This window comes from Ovis aries, chromosome 1 (assembly GCF_016772045.2).
Source record: "Ovis aries strain OAR_USU_Benz2616 breed Rambouillet chromosome 1, ARS-UI_Ramb_v3.0, whole genome shotgun sequence".
Lineage (NCBI taxonomy): Eukaryota > Metazoa > Chordata > Mammalia > Artiodactyla > Bovidae > Ovis > Ovis aries.
Window position 1 is genome coordinate 191126373 of NC_056054.1, and position 20478 is coordinate 191146850.

Sequence of the window (20478 nt, forward strand, 5' to 3'; positions counted from 1 at the left end):
GCATCCATCCACTGGTGCTCTTGGAATGTATTCCCCTCAGATATGGGGTGGGGGGAATAACGTATTTATCAAACTTTAAATACAAGAGTGTCTTTTGAACCAACAAAAAATACTGTGTTCAAAAGTCTTCAGAACCAAGTTTTTTTTTTTTTTAAAGAATGATAATAACACTCTATAACATGTTCCACTTGAAGTGACTATTCGCTATTTCTAAAAGACTAAATACATCATTCTTCAAAAAGGCCCCAAGTGTTTCTCAAATAATCCCTGCTCAGAGCCTGGGACCTACTCCAGACATTAACATCACACACACTGAAGTGGAGCCATTTTATTATGCTGACTAGATACACTGAAGAATGCTATTTCTACTTGAGACCCTTGGGGAACTGGCAGAGACTTCGCAGTGGGCTGAATGCTCATTTGTTTTCTAAGGCAACTCAATGCTCCACTATAACAGACACCCAGGAATTTTAATGGCAAACAATTTATAGTCTGTGTGACTTAGCATAAAAGCACCAATATAATTAAGCTCATCATAAAAATTCTATGGTTGAGTTTGTATGTTGCTCCAAAAGTCTGCCGTTGGTTCAATTCTTAATTACTGACCAAACTATGATTTATCAGTTAATAAAAAAGCATAAGAATAACAATAAAAAGCATCATATTCCTTTGCATTTTCTTAGGACTTCTTTAAAATTCTGAAATCTGTCTTTTTATTTGAAAAATAAATCTCAACTTTACTTAAGACTACTGTCTGATTTTAAAAATAGTTTGAAAAAGGAATAAAATTGGAACTAAAGATAATAAAACAAATAATTGAGCCTAAACCAACAAACCACTGATATGACAGATATTTAGACTATCATAAATTGTTTTTACTAGGGGATGGCAACAAATTTAGGTTTAAACATGTATACTACCTCATGAGAGATTCGCCGTTGTTCAATATATGCCATAAACTGAGAACTGAGGCTGTCTGAGTCCAGGCCCTTGTGTGGTCTCACCTCATCCTCGTCTTCCTCTGCAGCACAGCTGTCAATATAGTCGATCTGATCCAGATCATGTTCCACTGTCCATATGACACAAACACACATCAAAAAAAAAAAATTCAAGTTAGATAGCCAACAAAAACCACTAAATTGCATTCTTTTCTTTTCCTTAACATTTTCTATTATGAAAGTGGGAAGGATAAGTTTAAATTACATAAGTCTTTATCGTTTAGTCCATGTCACTCACAAGAACAGGCTAAAGAAAAGCCCTAGTCTTGATTCACTGTAAAGAATGCAGTAATTGATAGTAATCACTGGAATTTAGACCTCTAGTATTTTTTTCTTTGGCTAGCTCTTGACTGTTTTAAACAAGTTTGACTCTGTGAGACAAAAGAGCAAGAATAATTTTTTAACGTTGAAAGGTGTATCTTCTTTTAGGTTTTGTTTCATTTTGGGGGGATGTTTTAGGTTTGGGGCTTAATCATATCTCTTTGAAGAATTAGGCAGAAAACCTAACACAATCAACTCTAAATAAAAGTGAAAAGACAGGAGGAAAGACTTGGTGATGAAGAAATAAGATACTGATGACTGTTCCTCTTATTGTAACTGCTGTCCATTACTAGAAAAAAAGATTTTCCTATTTAGAAAAATATTTTTTAGAGGTCAGTATTGCAGGTATGTTGCAGCAGTTTGTGGATGGAAGGGAATCATTTGAGGAATTTTTGCTTCTCAAAATGCTCTGAGGTGAGAAGCACATAAATAAGATTCAGATGCCCTTGAGCACAATTTCAGATGAAAGACAAGGCAGACATCAAGAATACACTGAATTTCTAAAAGAGGTCACAAAATGACCACAAAGAGAATCTTTAAAAAGGAGAATACTTCTAAGAAGATCATGGTTAAATCAAGATTAGCAAAGATCAGGCTTCACCTATGGCTCACTGGTGAAGAATCTGCCTGTCAATGCAGGAGACACCAGCTCGATCCCTGATCCAGGAATTTCCCACATGCTGTGGAGCAACTAAGCCTGTGCACCAGAACTATTGAGCCTGTACTCTACAGTCCGGGAGCCACAACTACTAGCCCATTTGCTGCAACTATCGAAGTCTGAGCGTCCTAGAGCCCACAAATCACTACAGGAGAGGCCAGTGCAACAAGAAGCCCACACACCACAGCTGGAGACTGCGGTGTAAAATGCAGTGTATGATCACTGCAACTAGAGAAAAAGCCCATGCAACAAACAAGACTCAGCACAGCCAAAAAAAAAAAAAAAAAAGATTAGCAAAGGTCTATTCCAGATAAACTGTCCTTAATAGAGTTCTCTCCCAAAATAAAGAGAAAAACATTATATTTTAATTGCAAGCCAGAAAACATAGAAAAATTGAAATCAAATCCTAATAGAAAACATTTTTTTTTCCTAATCATATGAGAAGAGGAGGGAGGTCTCTAAAAAAAGAATGGAAGAAGTTACACATATACAAATAAAAGGAATGGATGTGAAAAGGCCATTTAAAAAGTCAGAGATGATGTTGTCAGGAATCATGTTTACCTCCACCATTTGTTACTACTAAACTGCTGTGATTCTCCTGGTATTGACTTTCTCTTCGTAGTCTTTGTTCTTTAGTAATTTCTGCTACTCGAAGAGGCAGATCTGAAAATTCATCTGTAGGCTTAAAAAAATAGCAGAAACACTAAAATAAATCACTTCAAATATTAGACAAGGTATTTATAGAATAAACTCAGAATTTATATTTTTTTAAAAGAGGAAAATAATTCCAGAGATGAATCTAGAAAGGTGCACATATTATTCAACAATATCAATGTACTTAATGGCACTGAAATGCACACTTAACAATGGTTAAAATGGGGCTTCCCTGGTTGTCTAATGGTTATGAATCCACCTTGCAATGCAGGGGACACCAGTTCAATTTCTGATCCGGGAAGATCTCACACGCTGTGAGGCAACTAAGGCTGTGTGCCACAACTACTGACCTTGTGCTCTAGAGTCCGGGAGCCACAACTACAGAAGCCCATGGGCCCTAAAGCCTGTGCTCCAGCAACGAGAGAAGCCACTGCAATGAGAAGCCTGCACACCACACCTAGAGGGTAGACCCTGCTTGATACAAGTAGAGAAACCCTGAGAGCAGCAACACAGACCCAGTGCAGCCCCCCCCAAAAAGTATCTTTTTTGATGTTGCCACGATCATGTACACACCCAACCACACACAAATAGACAAGCAATTTCAAATGACAAATGGGCTGTATCCTAAAACTAATTTGCTTTAGACTCCAAATAAAACAATGTTAAAAATGGTATACTACCAGTCTTGCTAACAAAATCTTTTTATCATTTAACCTAATTTACAGCTAAAATATTGTACCTTAGTAATTTAAAGAGAGAAAACATAATATTAATAATTAAAACAAAAGAGAAAAATTATATAATTAGTTAGAAAGTTACTTATTTATCTTGAGCATGTAGATAACTTCATTAGGTTCCTATCTTATTACCCATCAGCCTATAGTTCTATTTTCTCACCTTCTAGGAGATCTTCTACCCCTCTCTGCTCAAGATTACCCAGGCACTCAAATTTTAGGTTTCCCATGTAACTGGCTCAGTTCCCATTCAGATCTTCCAGGATATAAAATGATTTATACGAGACAATGAGATAACAAACATGTAAAACACAATATGCTAAAACGACAATGAAGAAACATAATACCATTTCTGAGTGATAGGACTATGTGGGAGTTTTACTCCTCATTTGGCTTTTCTGTATTTTATATAACAAGAAATTGAGTCCAACTAAGACACTTTCCATTTTCATCATTTTACTTCCTCTTAATCAGAAGTTGCAACATGTACCATAAACACTTACTTCATTCCCTGACCATCTCTTATCACCACTGTCAACACTGTTGAAACCCGAATCAAGCGCTCCGTAGGGACGACCTGAGTACAGTTCTTCATGGCTGCCGAAAAGAAACTTTAGTTCTTATTGTGAAGTTTGATACTTTAAAAATTAACATTTGAAATAGATGCAGTTTTAGTAATAAATATTTTCATTGCATTTAGGGACTTAATTGTTTAGAATGAAGTGAGTACTCCTTTAACTTTTTAGTATGAAAAACTCCAAATTCAAAGAAAGCAAATAGAGAATAATGAACTTTGATGTCCTGACTATCCACATTCAAAAATATCAACACTCTTACTTCATCTATTCCTCTAGCCATTCCCAACGCCCCTCTCCATTATTTTTGTTTTTGATAGCACTCTCTTCCTTAAGGTAAAATTTATATACACTGAAATATACAAACCTTTGACAAATGAATACATCTTTGTAACATACAACCCTATCATGATACAGGACACTTCTACTTCACCAGAAAATTACCACACATCCCTTTCCAGTCAACTTTCCTCATTTCATCAACTAAAAAGCAACTGTTACTGCTCAGTCGCTTCAGTCATGTCCGATTCTGTGTGACCCCAGAGACAGCAGCCCACCAGGCTGTCCCATCCCTGGGATTCTCCAGGCAAGAATACTGGAATGGGTTGCCATTTCCTTCTCCAATGCATGAAAGTGAAAAGTGAATATATATATATAGGGACTGGAATATATTAGATCTGTAATTACTAATTCCTTTGAGAAACATGATATGTTTATGCTATCTAGACTTCCCATCTAGGAAAAGTTTCTCTATTGACTCAAGCCTTCTTTTATCTTTTAGCAAACACAAATCTCTTCCCAGGAATTTTTTCTGTTTTTTAAAAGGAAAGTAAGGAAGACTGCAATATTCAAAGAAATTAGGTAAAGACTTCTTAGTCCTCAAAACTAAGGACAGAATCAGAGAGAAAAAGATTCTGTAACTACCCCGGAAGCCCTCAATCAAAGCTCACTGCTCAAACAGGTAATGATGTTTCCTCCTTGGTTTCTTCAGGTATGCTCTGTAATCATTACACATACACACACCCAGTAATCACTATTCATCTTCTCACACACAAACCTCAAGGCAACAGCAGCAGTTTAATATTCCTACTCTGCTACTTCAGGAAAGAAAAACCTTTCCTTTGCAAGGGTTACTAACTCCTTGAGAAAATAAGTTCGTGTATATATAAGATAAAAACTACTTAAAAAAAATTAGTGTTATTTATTTACTTTTTTGCCCACACCTCATGGCATGTGGGATCTTGGTTCCCAGAAGGGGGATCAAACCCAAATCCTCGCAGTGGAAGAGCTGAGTCTTAACTCCTGGACTACCAGCGAAGTCCTCTAAAAGCTACTTTTTTTGTTGCTGTACATTTAAAAAAAAAAAAAAAAACAGTACAGGAGTAGAAACTTCTAGAAATATTTAAATAGGAAAAACAAAACTTTCTTCTAGAGATAAGAAATAAGAATTCCATATTTTAAGCAATGAAGTGAGGTAAGAGGAAAAACAAATGAAAAGGAAATAATGGAGAAAATTTAAAAATTCTTGGTATTAGTGGTCTGCTGCTGCTGCTAAGTCGCTTCAGTCGTGTCTGACTCTGTGCGACCCCAGAGACGGCAACCCACCAGGCTCCCCCATCCCTGGGATTCTCCAGGCAAGAACACTGGAATGGGTTGCCATTTCCTTCTCCAATGCATGAAAGTGAAAAGTGAAAGTGAAGTTGCTCAGTCATGTCCGACTTAGCAACCCCATGGACTACAGCCCACCAGGCTCCTCCATCCATGGGATTTTCCAGGCAAGAGTACTGGAGTGGGGTGCCATTGCCTTCTCCGATTAGTGGTCTGGCTTTCCTCATATCTTCCCCACTGCCAAAATTCTTCCTCTAAGACAGACCTAGATCAGCACACTGTAAGACCTAATCTCCACCTCCTCCATCATCAGTTCGAAACGTTTTTTTGTCTTCCTTAACACCACATACCTGCTTTTAGTCTTCTCAGAGGTAAAAGTGCTAGTACTGAGGATGTTCTGGTGGGAATCTTTTATGCATATGCATAATTTCTCCCTGTACTTGTGTAAGTATACTAGATCAAAACAACTAGATTAAAGCTGGTGTTCCCAACGTCCTTCAGTCTATACAAATCTGCAGTATAACAGCCAGATCAAAAAACTCTGATTATCATTACAAAGCTGCTTCTGAAGACTTTAGGCAGAGAAAGCTAAAAATATAGTTTAAAAAATTTAAATTATAATATGTATTTCCCTTTACTGGGAAGATATATCTTAGCATTTTCTTAAGTAGCATCAATTACTATACAGTGCTAAAATATAGTAATAACTTAAAATATTACTAAAATATGAAGGGTACTTTACATATATGCCTGGTGATGTCAAACCGCTATGTTTCTAGAGCTTCATTATTTTTAAAAACCTTATTAAAATTATGAAATATCATATAAAATAAAAGAATACCTATAACTGACATAGCTTTTAAGGTATGGTGAGACACGAATACCTTTAAAGCCCCCTTATGTGTCCTTCACTTGGAATCTTTCTCCCTTTCAGAATTTATCACTAATTTGAATTTTATTAATATGCATCTGCTTTTTATGGTTTTTTTTTTCTTTGAATTATTTTTGTATTTTTAGTATGTCTGCTTTTAGAAACTCTAATAAAATAGAAGTTTGTTAATCTGTTTTAAGTTAGGACACTGAGAAGGTTAGGACTGTGCTTTTATGTAAAATGTGACAAGTTCTAGGAGATTGCCTAAAGGGTTCTCTTGAGTAAAGTTTATTAACATTATTACACCTTCACTGAGACATCTATTTTGCCTGTTTAAAGACCTTATAAATTTAATTCCTGTTACTTAAGACTGCTGCAATGGTTGGGAATGCCAAGAAAATGCCTTTGTAAAAGTCTGATGCTATATTCAGCTGAGGGATTCACAGACTTAAAAGATCCCAAAGTTACATTAATGGTCATCAAATCCAACCCCCTCACTCCCTTTGTGAAAAATGCAGCCCAGAAAGTTTGAATGAGTTGCCTTAAGTTATAGAGTTAGTTAACAGGAGAGCCAAGGTCAGTTAGTATTAAAGTCACTTAGAGCAGCAGTTTTCAACTGAGGACCTCTCAGAGGATATATGGTAATAACTGGAGACACTTTTGTTTGTCACGTTGGGAAGGTGCTCCAGAAGCCAGGGAAGCTGTTGAGTATCTTCCAGTGTACGGGACAGGTCTTCACCACAAATAATTATCTATTTCAAAATATCCACAGTGCTGAGGTTAAGAAACTCTGACTTAGAACTATACTTGGTCACATCTATGTAATCAACTTTTTACTTAATATAAGCATTCTAGAAAAATAACGTCAAAATAGGTTATTTTGCTTTGGTCAAACAAACTGTCAGGCAAATTTAAGGGTCCCATTTATTTGATTCTCTGTGAGATGGAAAATAATAAATCAAAGAATACAATATACTCACCAGGAGCCAAAACCCATGGGTCTCCTATCATAATCTGGCAGATCTGGAGCATTCTTACAAGCCTGCATGTTCAGGTATTTAAATATGTGGATTTTGCCTTTTATACATATCTAAGAAAAGTAACATATAGAAACAAATTATTATTCATCTGAAATATATGTGTACCCAAAACTTTTTTCCTTCTGCTTCTTTTATTTTTTTTAATTTTAAATTTACTTATTTTTTTAACTGAAGGAGCCCCTGCCTTTTAAATCACAGTCAGGTTTTTATTTAATGTATATTGGAAATAGAAGGTATTTCTATTAAGTATGTATGGTAATATTAAAAATTAACTCATTATAACACATTATATCATTTGTTACCTTAGGTGTTTAAGTGATATAAATGTAGGTTTTTGTTTTCTAGTCACTAATAAGTTTTAGTAATATAATATACATAATTCATGATTATAAACACTGTTAGAATACCAAGTAAACCTATATTGACTAGTTAGGCACAGTGAGAGATTTAAAGCATTGCTCCCCATGGATTCTACTGGCAACTTTTGTTTTTAGAAATCTAACAATCATGCACAATTATGTTTTCAATCCTACTTCCTGTAAGAAAGAAAAGCAGGAAATGATTAAATATTAAAGTCATATATAGTTCTGTTGCCACCTATTTATTTCTGTCCTACAAATCAACATGTAAACTCTTTAGGGATATGAGACCTTTCTGTAGTTACAAAGTTTACTCAAACACTTTAACAGCCACCATGTAGACACTTGTACAAGGCTGAATCAACTGCAGAGTAAGGAAAGCTACGGTGAAAAATATAAGACAAAAAGTTTTTAGATTGTGGAATGTCTAAAATCTGTATGTAAAGCTACCTTATAACAACTTCATTAAGTAGTTTCATTTCAGTCCAAACTGACTCAAGGAGGAACTTAAGATTTTAGAAAACAGGAAGGTACAAAGACAACAGTCATGAGAAATACACTGATGATCTTTAATTCTGAGCTGAGCTGAGTATTTTGTCTTTAGCATTTACACTGTCTACTGTCTTCATTTAAGTTTTACTAGAAAGAAATAACTCAAATTTAATTGGGAAAAAAAAACTTTAAGGAAGAACCCTTCAAATGTGAAAAAGTCAATTTAGTGACAGGAAAAACATTTTTGGAACATTAATATCTACCATCTCATTTACTTCAAGGATTTTAAAGAATACATGTGAGTGTGAATTTATTTTAAAAGAACTTAATCTCTGACAAAAAATACATAAAACTTACAACTTTTAAACTTCATCCTTTGTGCAAAAACTTTATAACATACTTCGAATGAACTGTGGTTTACCTGTGCAGGAGGAGATTGCAGTGGATTATTATCTAGGGTGATCATCTGCAGGTGCCTGAGATTCCGGTAACAGACAGGAATTGCTGTAATTTTGTTGCAGGAAAAGTCTAACCTTATCAAAGGCAACTCTGCTAGTTCTGCAGGGAAGTAAGGTGGAAAGAAACAATGATATTTCAAAGCTAGACATTTTTTTCTTCATGAGCTTCTATCTAAATATAATTGATTTAACCTAAGTATTTATGTTCATCCTTTCTTAGTGATTAACTGATATATAGCAAAGTGTCATAAAATGAAATCTAGGTGCTTAGGGATGGTAATATTAATGAAAAGCAAACTATCTGACCCCTTATGTTGTTGCTGCTGTTCAGTTGCTCACTCATGTCTGACTCTTTGCAACCCCATGGACTACAGCATGCCAGGCTTCCCTGTCCATCACCAACTCTGGAGTTTGCTCAAACTATGTCCATTGAGTTGGTGATGCCATCCCATCATCTCATCCTTTGACACCCCCTTCTCCTCCTGCCTTCAATCTTTCCTACGATCAGGGTTTTTTCCAATGAATTGGTTCTTCAATCAGGTGGCTGAAGAATTGGTACTTCAGCATTAGTCCTTCCAGTGAATATTCTGGTTTGATTTCCACACTGTTCAAGGAACTCTCAAGAGTCTTCTCCAGCACTACAGTTTGAAAGCATCAATTCTTTGGCACTCACCCTTCTTTATGGTCCAACTCTCACTTCTGTACATGACTACTGGAAAAACCATAGCTTTGACTAGACCAACCTTTGTCAGCAAAGTGATGTCTCTGCTTTTTAATATGCTGTCTAGGTTTATCATAGCTTTTCTTCCAAGGAACAAGTTTCTTTTAATTTCATGGCTGCATTCACTGCAGTGATTTTGGAGTCCAAGAAAATAAAGTCTGTCACTGTTTCCACTTGTTCCCCTTCTATCTGCCATGAAGTGATAGGACTAGATGCCATGATCTTCATTTTCTGAATGTTGAGTCTTAAGCCAGCTTTTTTCACTCTCCTCTTTCACCTTCATCAAGAGGCTCTTTAGTTCCTGTTCATTTCTGCCATTAAGGTGGTGTCATCTCCATATCTGAGGTTATTGAAATTTCTTCCAGCAATCCTGATTCCAGCTTGTGATTCTCCCAGCCCAGCATTTCACATGATGGACTCTGCATATAAGTTAAATAGGCAGGGTGACAATATATAGCCTTGACGTACTTCCTTCCCAATTTTGAACCAATCCGCTCTTCCATGTCCAGTTCTAACTGTAGCTTCTTGACCTGCATACAGGTTTCTCAGGAGGCAGGTAAGGTGGTCTGGTATTCCCATTTCTTTAAGAATTTTCCACAGTTTGTTATGATCCACACAAAGGCTTTAGCCTTTAGTGAAGAAGTAGATTTTCTTTTGGAATTCCCTTGCCTTTCCTATGACCCAACAGATGTTTTCAATTTGCTCTCTGGTTCCTCTGCTTTTTCTAAATCCAGTTTGAACAACTGGAAGTTCTTGGTTCACACAGTGATGAAGCCTAGCTGCAAGGATTTTGAGTATTACCTTGCTAATATTTTAAATGAGTGCAATTGTGCAGTAGTTTGAACATTCTTTGGCACTGCCTTTCTTTGGAATTAGAATGAAAACTGACCTTTTCTAGTCCTGTGGCCACTGCTGAGTTTTCCAAACTTGCTGGCATACTGTGTATAGCACTTTAACAGTATCATCTCTTAGGATTTGAAATAGCTCAGCTGGAATTCCACCACCTCCACTAGTTTTGTTCATAGTAATGCTTCCTAAGGCCCACATGACTTTACACTCCACGATATCTGTCTCTAGGTAAGTGATCACACCATCATGGTTATCCAGGTCATTAGGATCTTTGTCGTACAGTTCTTCTGTATATTCTTGCCACCTCTTCTTAATATCTTCTGCTTCTGTTAGGTCCATATCCTTTCTGTCCTTTACTGTGCCCAACTTTGCATCAAATGGTGACCCCTTATGGAACAACAGAAAGTCTTAGAAACTAGGTCTGATACCACAGAAAGGCAGGAATAACAAAAGGATCAGATGACCATCTGTATAAAAACAAGTTAGATGCATAGGTTTTCAATCCCAACTATGCATGCTGCTTTTCATTCACAAAAGGAATCACCAAGTTATCCTTTAGTGAAACTGAATTGAAAGCCTCTGAACTCAAGGACTGCACAATGGAAAGTCAGGATGAGTTGCCTGCTAAAAATGGAGGATTTAAGTGAAAGTCTACACACTTAGGGACAAGACCTCAGCACTTTGCTACACAACCTCACCCCATTCCCTAGCCTTGAATGGCAGTTAGGAAGATGCACCATGTAGAAGAAAGAAAACATCTTTCTCTGGACAAACTATATAGTCCCATACAAAAGGCCTTTAGATACTGATATAGAGTTTCCTCCAATAAAATATCCAGCTTACTGCTTAATACAATGTCTGCCCAGTATACCTGGAATTTCTAATTAGCTTTGTATAAGTGGCATATGACCCACAAACATTTAGAAGAGCTTTCAACATATAAGAGAGAAATCAAAATACACAAAACAAAGGAAAAAAAAGAGTGCAGAAAAAAACAGGTTAACCTACAGGAAACAGAAGAAAACCCTGAAAACTAGAACTAATGTCTCCAATTTCAGAAAAATAAAATACTAAATTACTGAAAAAGGAAAGGATTTTGTTTTTAAATCAGTAAAAAGTAAGGGTTCTCAGAGATGAAAAATTAGATGGCAGAAATTAAAAATTCAGAAGAGTGGTTAGACTATAAATGGTTGAACTGTTACCACCTGGTTAAACAAAATGACAAAGAAATGAACAATAAAAAAAGATAAGAAAACCATAAGATCAATTAAGAGTCCACTATCCAATTAACAAAAATTCTTGAAAGAGAAAACAGAAATCAGAAGACAGGAAATTATCAAACAGATATAAAACAATTTCTCAGAATGAATGATGTGAATCTCTGGTGCAGGAAGAATCACTGCAGATGGTGCCTACAGCCATGAAATTAAAAGACGCTTGCTTTTTGGAAGTAAAGCTATGACAAACTTAGACAGCATATTAAAAAAGACATCACTTTGCCAACAAAGGTCTATCTAGTCAAAGCTATATATTTTCCAGTAATCGTGTATATGATTTATCAAAAACATGTGAAATTTATCTTAAGTAGTTATGCCAACTGAAACTTTCAGGAACCCTACGTTATCAGTTAACAGGATCTAAAATTACCATCATTACTCAATAGTTATTGGAGCTTTTCAATGAAGAGTCTAGCTTTTAAAATCTACAACAGAACGGATAACATGTATTAAATAAATCATTACATCTCAAACACTTGCTGTAACTTTTATACATTTTTGATGTGCACATCACTCTGAGAAAAAGGCAAAAAACAAAACAACTGTTTCACAGTTTCTTACCTTCAGGCAAACGTACTAAGTGATTTCTTCTTACATTAAGGTCTCTCAAGGCCTCCAAATTACCAATTTGGGAAGGTATTGTTTGAATTTCATTGCAGCTCACATCCTATTTCAAAAAGATACAAAGTAAAGAACTGTACTGATACAACAAACTTGCCAGCTGTAAACTATCTGCAAAATGAGGTTTGTACAACACAATACCCCCCCGCCGCCCCCGGTTGTAAAAAATACTATGATTCTGTGTCCAGGAATAATTCCACAGTTTGTACTATAATTTGATTTTTTAAATGTATAGGCTTTTGACTGACGGAAGCAGTGACAGATTTTATTTTCTTGGGCCCCAAAATTACTGACAGTAACTGTAGCCATGAAATAAAAAGATGCTTGCTCCTTGGAAGGAAAGCTATTATAAAGCTAGACAGCATATTAAAAACTAAAGACATCACTGTGTCGACAAAGGCCCGTATAGTCAAAGCTATGGTTTTTGTCAGCAAAGTGATATTTCTGCTTTTTAATACACATACGTATATACATAAAACAATCAAAAAATGAAATATTCACTTACAAGTTCCATTAAATGTCTGAGATGTCCAATTTCTTCTGGAAGTGAGACCAATTTGTTATTACTAGCAATTAAAACTTTTAATGGTAACTCACACAAGTGTACCGGCAATGTTGACAGTTGGTTCCGACTAAATGGGTAAGCAGAAAAGGAACTAAGTCAGAGCCCAACACTCAGGGAGAAAAATTGCCATCTTTCTCATTCTACACTCAGTATAATAACAAATATAAATCTTACAAGAAAGAAACAGGATATTAGATTTGAGTTTGAAAAAACAGACAGATTTGAGTTCAAGTTTGTCACTTGTCAAACTCACTTGTCAGCTTTGTTTTTTAGGTAAAGCATTTAATTTATCTGCATCTTACACAGATTCCTCATCTGTAAATCACAGGGTTTACAGGACTCTTGCACCATAAAACTCCTTTGCAAATAATGAAATGTCTCATAAGCAAATCATATTATTGTATTACAGTTAAATTTATACAGGAAAAAATTATTTTAAAATAGGGTAGATAACTAACATCCTCTCCTCTTCTTTCCAAAGAGTTTTAAACATTAAGAGTATTTGTAATTTACTTGCCTCATCATTACAGCATTATAACCAAATGTATATAAACAACCCAAATATAGTTCTATGGGAAACAAGGGACAGATTGTGATTTCAGATATATCATACTAACTGAACTATAGATAAGAAATATTTTATCTAAATAAGAGTATACAAATCAGAAATGGAAGTAAAAATTACATCTATCATAAGGATAAAATTAAGTTAAAATTTTCCTTATGCATATTTAACATCTTAATCTTTAGTAACAGTTGCCCCCATTTGTAAGCTCTTTTGATGATTTTATTAACAGATCATGAGCCATTAAAACTTCTAATATCTAATAATTAGACATTCACATACAAAGCTGTCTACTAGTTCTACTTTTATAGGAAAAAATGGAAAGAATAAGTAAATATCTGAGAGAAAAAAGGAGTGTTAGAAATATATAAACTGTGCATTAAATGATTACATATAAAAAATATTTCCAAAGGGTATTTCTTTTTTTTTTAGGATATTTCTTGACAAGGGGAAAAATTTATTTAAAAATTTGACTAAAGGCCTCATCTATTAATTCAGACACATTTCGATGGATTTCCTTTACTTTTCTAAATTTATTTTCTCCAGTCAACATTTATAACTTTTTATAATGAAATAACAAAAGAAGTCTTGTAAGATATGAAATGGAGTAGATGAGTTAAATAAATGCATTTATATGTTCAGAACTTAGTACACAAAAATACATAATCACAAAAATCAAAATAATTTCAGATCTACCATTCTTATTTGATGAAACTTATTTGACAATGTAATTGGAGAACCACTGCTACAAGACAATTAGGGTAACAGCTCTTATTAGAGTTTGTTAACTATTGCAAAGGTAAAGACAAAGGAAGAAACTAGAGGGACCCAGAAAATACTGTTAACTTAGCCTAAAATCATGAAGAGATACTGCTGATATAAACAGATGATGTAATTTTTTAAAAAGTGTTACTTCTATTTTTTGGCTGCAAAGAATGCAGGATTTTAGTTTCCTGACCAGGCATCAAACCTGTACCCCCTAAAATGGAAGCACGGGGTCCTAGCCACAGGACCACCCCTCAGATAACGATAACTTTAGTGAAAGAGAAGAGGAAAATTGAAACATCACACAAAACTAAAATTTTTTAAAATGTTCTTACCTAATATTTAAGAAAGTTAGCGCTTGTAGGTTTAGAATTGCTTCTGGTACATAGCGAATACAATTTTGGTATAAATTGAGATTCTCAAGAGAAACGAAGTGACATGCTTCTATGGGAATTTCTGAGAGGCGATTTCGTGACAGATCTGAAACAAGCAATTTTAAAATCAATCCCTGGAACTTATTTTATAGAAATTTTAAACAAAAAGTAGGTTTCATAATTGTTAGAATTTCCCAGAGTTGCTATTGTGGAGTTTGTTTCAGAGTAAACATTCAAATATTAACTGACTGAATAAACCAGCTTAACATAGGCCTCTACATCTGTTGCTAGAAAATGCTGGTTCTTTTTGCGTGTGTTAGTCACTCAGTTGGGTCTGACTCTCTGCGACCCCATAGACTGTAGCCCACCAGGTTCCTCTGTCCATCGAATTCTCCAGGCAAGAATACTCGAGCGGGTTGTCATGCCCTTCTCCAGGGGATCTTCCTGACCAAGGAATCAAATCCAGGTCTCCCATACTGCAGGCAGATTATTTATAGTCTGAGCCACCAGGGAGGCCTGTTGGTTACTTTTGAGTCTCCATAAATACTAAATGAGCTTCTCAGGTGGCCTGAATGGTAAAGAGCCTGCCTGCCAATGCAGATGTAACAGATGGGGGTTCGATCCCTGAGACAGGAATATCCCCTGGAGGAGGGCATGGCAACCCACTTTGGTATTCCTGCCTGGAGAATCCCATAGATAGAGAAGCCTGTTGGGTGACAGTCCATGGGGTCACAAAGAGTCAGACGTGACTGAAGCAACCTGGCACACACACACAAATACTAAAAAGATAAAACCATTATTCTTTGCAAGTAACATAAATTCCAAGGAATATCAGCCTACAAATCACTTCACAGATCATGCTAAGTATCAAATATCCTAGAAAACAAATGGATCCCTAAAATCCACATTCCCAAAAGCACAGACAACATCCTGAGGTTTTCTGAAAAATGAAGAAAAACAAAACAAAATACTGTCTCTTCATCAGTCAACAAGTATCAGGGTCATATCAAAAGGACTCAGGAAACATCTTTGCTCCCACTGACCAAAGATGAGACAATCTGAGATTCAGTAAAGATAATAAATGCAGCAGACTGAAATCTATAACATACCACTGAATTATAGAGTTTAAAATAAAACACTTCCCCAAAGATGATAAAGAACCAATTCATTATCCTGTAAGCTGACAAAGGGGAAAAAACCAAACATTTACCTTATCTTCTTTTGTAAACCAGTAGTACACTTTGCAGTATTTTCCGTGTGTGTGTGTGTGTGTGTGTGCGCGCGCGCGCACTGTGCTGTGCTTAGTGAGTCAGTCCTGTCAGACTCTTTGTGACCCCAGGCTCCATCTATGGGGATTCTCCAGGCAAGAAGACTGAATTGGGTTGTCATGCCCTCCTCCAGGGGATCTTCCCAACCCAGGGATCAAATCCAGGTCTCCCGCATTGCAGGCAGATTCTTTACCATCTGAGGCACCAGGGAAGCCCATATATATATATATATATATATATATACACACACACACACAGATGCCCACATAAATATGTAACTTGATATATATCTCCTTTTTCAGATTCTTTTCCATTAGAGTTTATTACAGGATATTGAACGTAGTTCCCTGCGCTGTTATAGTAAGACCCTGTTTATTTTGTATATAGTAGTCTGTATCTGCTAATTCCAAACTCCTAAATTTATCCCCACCTCCTTCCTGTCCTTTGTCCTTGGTAGTCATACAATTGTCCTCTATGTCTTAAGTCTGTTTCTGTTTTGTAAACAAGTTCATCTGTATCACTTTTTAGTTAGTTAGTTGCGAGCTTATGGACTGTAGCCCACCAGGCTCCTCTGTCCATGGGATTCTCCAGGCAAGAATACTGGAGTGGGTTGCCATTTCCTTCTCCAGGGGATCTTCCCGACCCAGGGATCAAACCCAGGTCTCCCGCATTAGAGGCAGACACTCTAACCTTATTCCACAAATAAGTGATATCCTACGATATTTGTCTTTCTCTGTCTGACTTCCTTCACTTAGTATGATAACTGCCAGATCCATCCATGTTGCTGCAGATGGCATTATTTCCTTCTTTTTTACAGCTGAGTAATATTTCATTGTATACATATGTACCACATCTTTATCCTTTCATCTGTCAAGAGACATTTATGTTGCTTCCACGTCTTGGCTATTGTAAATAGTGCTGCTATGAATACTAAAGTGCATGTATCTTTTCAAATTAGAATATTCTCCAGATATATGCCCAGGAGTGGAATTACTGAATCATTCTGTTTTGTTCTGTTTGTTAAACCTGTCATGTATCTCTTCAAATAGCTATTTCATTGAAGTTGCTTTTTTCTAGATGTAATCCTTATTCATCCTCTCTTGCTGCTAGAGTTCCTTTAAGTGAATTATTTTCCTTTGCTGATTCATGGTTTGCCTCATCCTTGGAGCTCAGATCAAGCTGCTGGAGCACCCTGAATGGCATTTTACACCAATTAGTGAAAACACCCTCTACGATGCACTGGAACTAAGCTTTCCATCTGGGCTGTTCTTTATGACCCCACGGCTCCTCTGACTATGGAATTCTTCAGGTAAGAATACTGGAGTGGGTAGCCATTCCCTTCTCCAGGGGATCTTTCCAACCCAGGAATTGAACCCACATCTCCTGTACTGGCAGGCAGATTCTTTACCACTGAATTACCTGGGAAGCCCATGTGAGTTTGACAAGAATGTTTAATCTACAATTGGAACAATGTTTTGGTTATGTCTATTACATCACACTTATTTAACTGCATTGTTCAAGGTGCATCCTTATTGATATTTTTTGGTCAGTTTTTTGTATCAACTTCTGAGAGAGAAGGGTATATTACAGTGTTTCATTTTTATTGCTATCTTGTCTATTTCTCTCTATCATTATTTAACCCTTTCCTTATGTATTTTAGAGTTTGGGGTTTAGATACCCACAAAATTTTAAATTACTATCTTCTGACTCATTGGAAAAGACCCTGATGCCGGGAAAGATTGAAGGCAGGAGGAGAAGGGGACAAAAGAGGATGAGATGGTTAGATGGCATCACTGACTCAATGGACATGGGTTTGGGTAGATTCCGGGAGTTGGTGATGGACAGGGAGGCCTGGCGTGCTGTGGTTCACAGGGTTGAAGAGTCGGACACGACTGAGCGACTGAACTAAACTGAAAAATAAAACTTTTTATAATTCTTAAGTTACTACTCCTTTTATTCCTAGTACAATTATTTGCTTTGAAATCTCTTCTTTTGGTTGGTTTGTTGGACTGACTTTAATGTGACTCCCATGATCCCTATTAACACCCTGCATAATACCCCTTTTTCCACTTGAGTGTAGGTGGGCCTTCAAAAGTAACCAACTTGCTCCTAACCAATAGAATATTGCAAAGATGATGTGATGCCATTCCTGTGGTTATGACTCTCTTATCCAATCTGTTCTATCTCTGTTATCAACTTTGAAGAAGTAAGTTGCTGCAAACTCTATGCTAAATGCTAAGTCACTTCAGTCATGTCCGACTCTGTGCGACCCCATAGGTGGCAGCCCACCAGGCTCCCCTGTCCCTGGGATTCTCCAGGAAGAACACTGGAATGGGTTGCCATTTCCTTCTCCAATGCATGAAAGTGAAAAGTGAAAGTGAAGTCGCTCAGTTGTGTCCTACTCTTTGCGACCCCATGGACTGCAGCCCACCAGGCTCCTCCATCCATGGGATTTTCCAGGCAAGAGTACTGGAGTGGGGTGCCATTGCCTTCTGTGCAAACTCTATAGTTTCAAGGAAATTAATTCTGCCAACAACCTGAGGGAGTGTGGAAGCAGATTCTTCCCTAGTCATACCTCAATATGAGAACTCAATCTAGATCAACACCTTGCAGTAGACCAGGCTAAGGTGTGCCTAGACTCTTGATCCAAAGAAACCATGAAGCTCCTTAAGCTGCTAAATTTGTGATAATTTGTTATACAGCACAGAAAACTAACAATTAGTATTTCTACAGAGTACTTTTTCCTATTTTTTAGTTTCGAACTTTTTGGATTATTATACTTTGAATATGTTTCTTATAAACAACCTACAGGTAGATTTTCTTTCTTTTTATTGTCTGACAATCTTAATATTTTAACTGAAACACTATATTTAACATTATCACCTAATCAATACACTTCCCTGGTGTCTTAGATGGTAAAGAATCTGCCCGTAATGCGGGAGACGCAGTTCGATCCCTAGGTCAGGAAGATTCCCTGGAGAAGGAAATGGCAACCCATTCCAATATTCTTGCCTGGAAAATTCCATGGACAGAGGAGCCTGGTGGACTATGGTCCATAGGGTCACAAAGAGTTGGACAAGACTGAGGAACTAACAAGGAGATCCAATCAATATATCTGAACTTTTTAAAGGGCCATGTTATTTATGAAAGATGTAGTTCATTGCCCTTTGAGTATCTATGCTCTTTCCTTCTTTCTTACTATAAGAATCCCAATTGTATTCAAAACAGCAAAGTCTACTCAGCTAGATTACTATTTCCAATTTTATTAATCATTAAAATTCAAAAGAAGGAAATAAAGACTGAAATAAAAATTTAACCATATTTGACTTGGTAACTAAACTGATATAAGAAATTCTCATTTTATAGGCAGTGTCCTGAGTTTGTATGTAAACTGAACACTCTGAAACTACCTCATGTGTTTCCACAGAGGTAAAAAAGACTTCTAAGGACTAACTTCACATACAATGCCACTGAAATGTTACGTATGTGCAAACATACTCCTTTTGCAGTATTTCCTTTCTCAGTACATGATGCTTTTGTCTATCCAATTGCTTAAGTCAGGATTCTGGAAGCATCTTGACACCTTTCTCTGTCCCCCTGCCCCCCAGTATAATCCTATCAACACTTCATTTCTTGGTCCAAATAAATTGTGAGCCCAACCATTTTTATTCATCTCTTCTGTCACTGCCTCTTAGGACTGTTCTAAGAATCAAATCAAATAATGCATAGAAAATTATTTCATATACTTCAAAATTATTTCATTATTTTCATATAAAACGCACAGAGGCATGCACATAAAGCTATCTTCATAGGTTGACAGCAATACAGCGAAAATACCACCACCTCACCAATCACAAGGTATTGTACTATGCAATAAAATATGGCAGAGTACAATAAAATAATTTATGATCTTTGGTCACCAAAAAGAATACTGCTTTCAGTATACTTAATTTAAAAAGCATAAAGGTAGAAAACACTTATTTGAAGACTTACATTAAAATGCTTAACAGTCTCCTTATCTTTCAGTGAGGTTGCTATATTTTTGTGTCACTAGAGTAAATTTGATTTCACACATATAGATAAGACTAGTTATTGCCACATGAGCCCTCTAAATTTCCATCTCTGTGTCAGTGTAGTCAGTTGTAGGCTGTTTTCCAGACTGCAAGCTCAATTGAGATTTGCCAAGCATTGTGCAAATTAAGCTATTAAGTTACTTCTACATATCATATCCTGAATGTGGCCTTGGTCTTAATATGAGCTGACAACTATACCACCCTGGCATAGCTCCTGGATGTATTATTCAGTTGAGCAAAGCAGAAAAAGCCTATTTTGGCCTGATAAAAAATATGAGAAAACTTTTAGCTAAAAAAATGTATTATGGAAGCTTCAGATAAGTAAAAGAAATATTTCAATGGAAAAAGTTTTAAGACATTTTGCTTGCAATGAAATGCTGATTTTCCTTATTTATATAAAAAAGTTACCCTCAAAGTTAAACTTATCTCAAATATACAAGTTTAAAAATACTATGTTTACATATGGAATTTAGAAAGATGGTAATGATGACCCTGTATGCGAGACAGCAAAAGAGACACAGATGTGTAGAGCAGACTTTTGGACTCTGAGGGAGAGGGAGAGGGTGGGATGATTTGGGAGAATGGCATTGAAACATGTATACTATCATGTAAGAAACGAATCGCCAGTCTAT

General features: G+C 36.3%; 1 protein-coding gene across 28 annotated transcripts in view; it reads right to left on the bottom strand.

The window, feature by feature from the left end:
- Positions 1–20478, bottom strand: part of LRCH3 (leucine rich repeats and calponin homology domain containing 3) — a 107595-nt gene that overhangs the window by 50674 nt on the left and 36443 nt on the right. For 18 of the 28 annotated variants that reach the window (XM_060419101.1, XM_060419049.1, XM_012096151.5 and 15 more), the window contains exons 2-9: positions 14467–14611; positions 12742–12868; positions 12177–12282; positions 8732–8868; positions 7400–7509; positions 3869–3962; positions 2539–2659; positions 921–1069 (exon numbers count right to left, since the gene is read on the bottom strand). In XM_060419101.1, the coding sequence (XP_060275084.1) occupies positions 921–1069; positions 2539–2659; positions 3869–3962; positions 7400–7509; positions 8732–8868; positions 12177–12282; positions 12742–12868; positions 14467–14611 (989 nt within the window). The remainder of the gene's footprint in view (positions 1–920; positions 1070–2538; positions 2660–3868; positions 3963–7399; positions 7510–8731; positions 8869–12176; positions 12283–12741; positions 12869–14466; positions 14612–20478) is intronic. The other 10 variants (XM_060419109.1, XM_060419082.1, XM_060419064.1 and 7 more) reach the window with 1 other exon arrangement.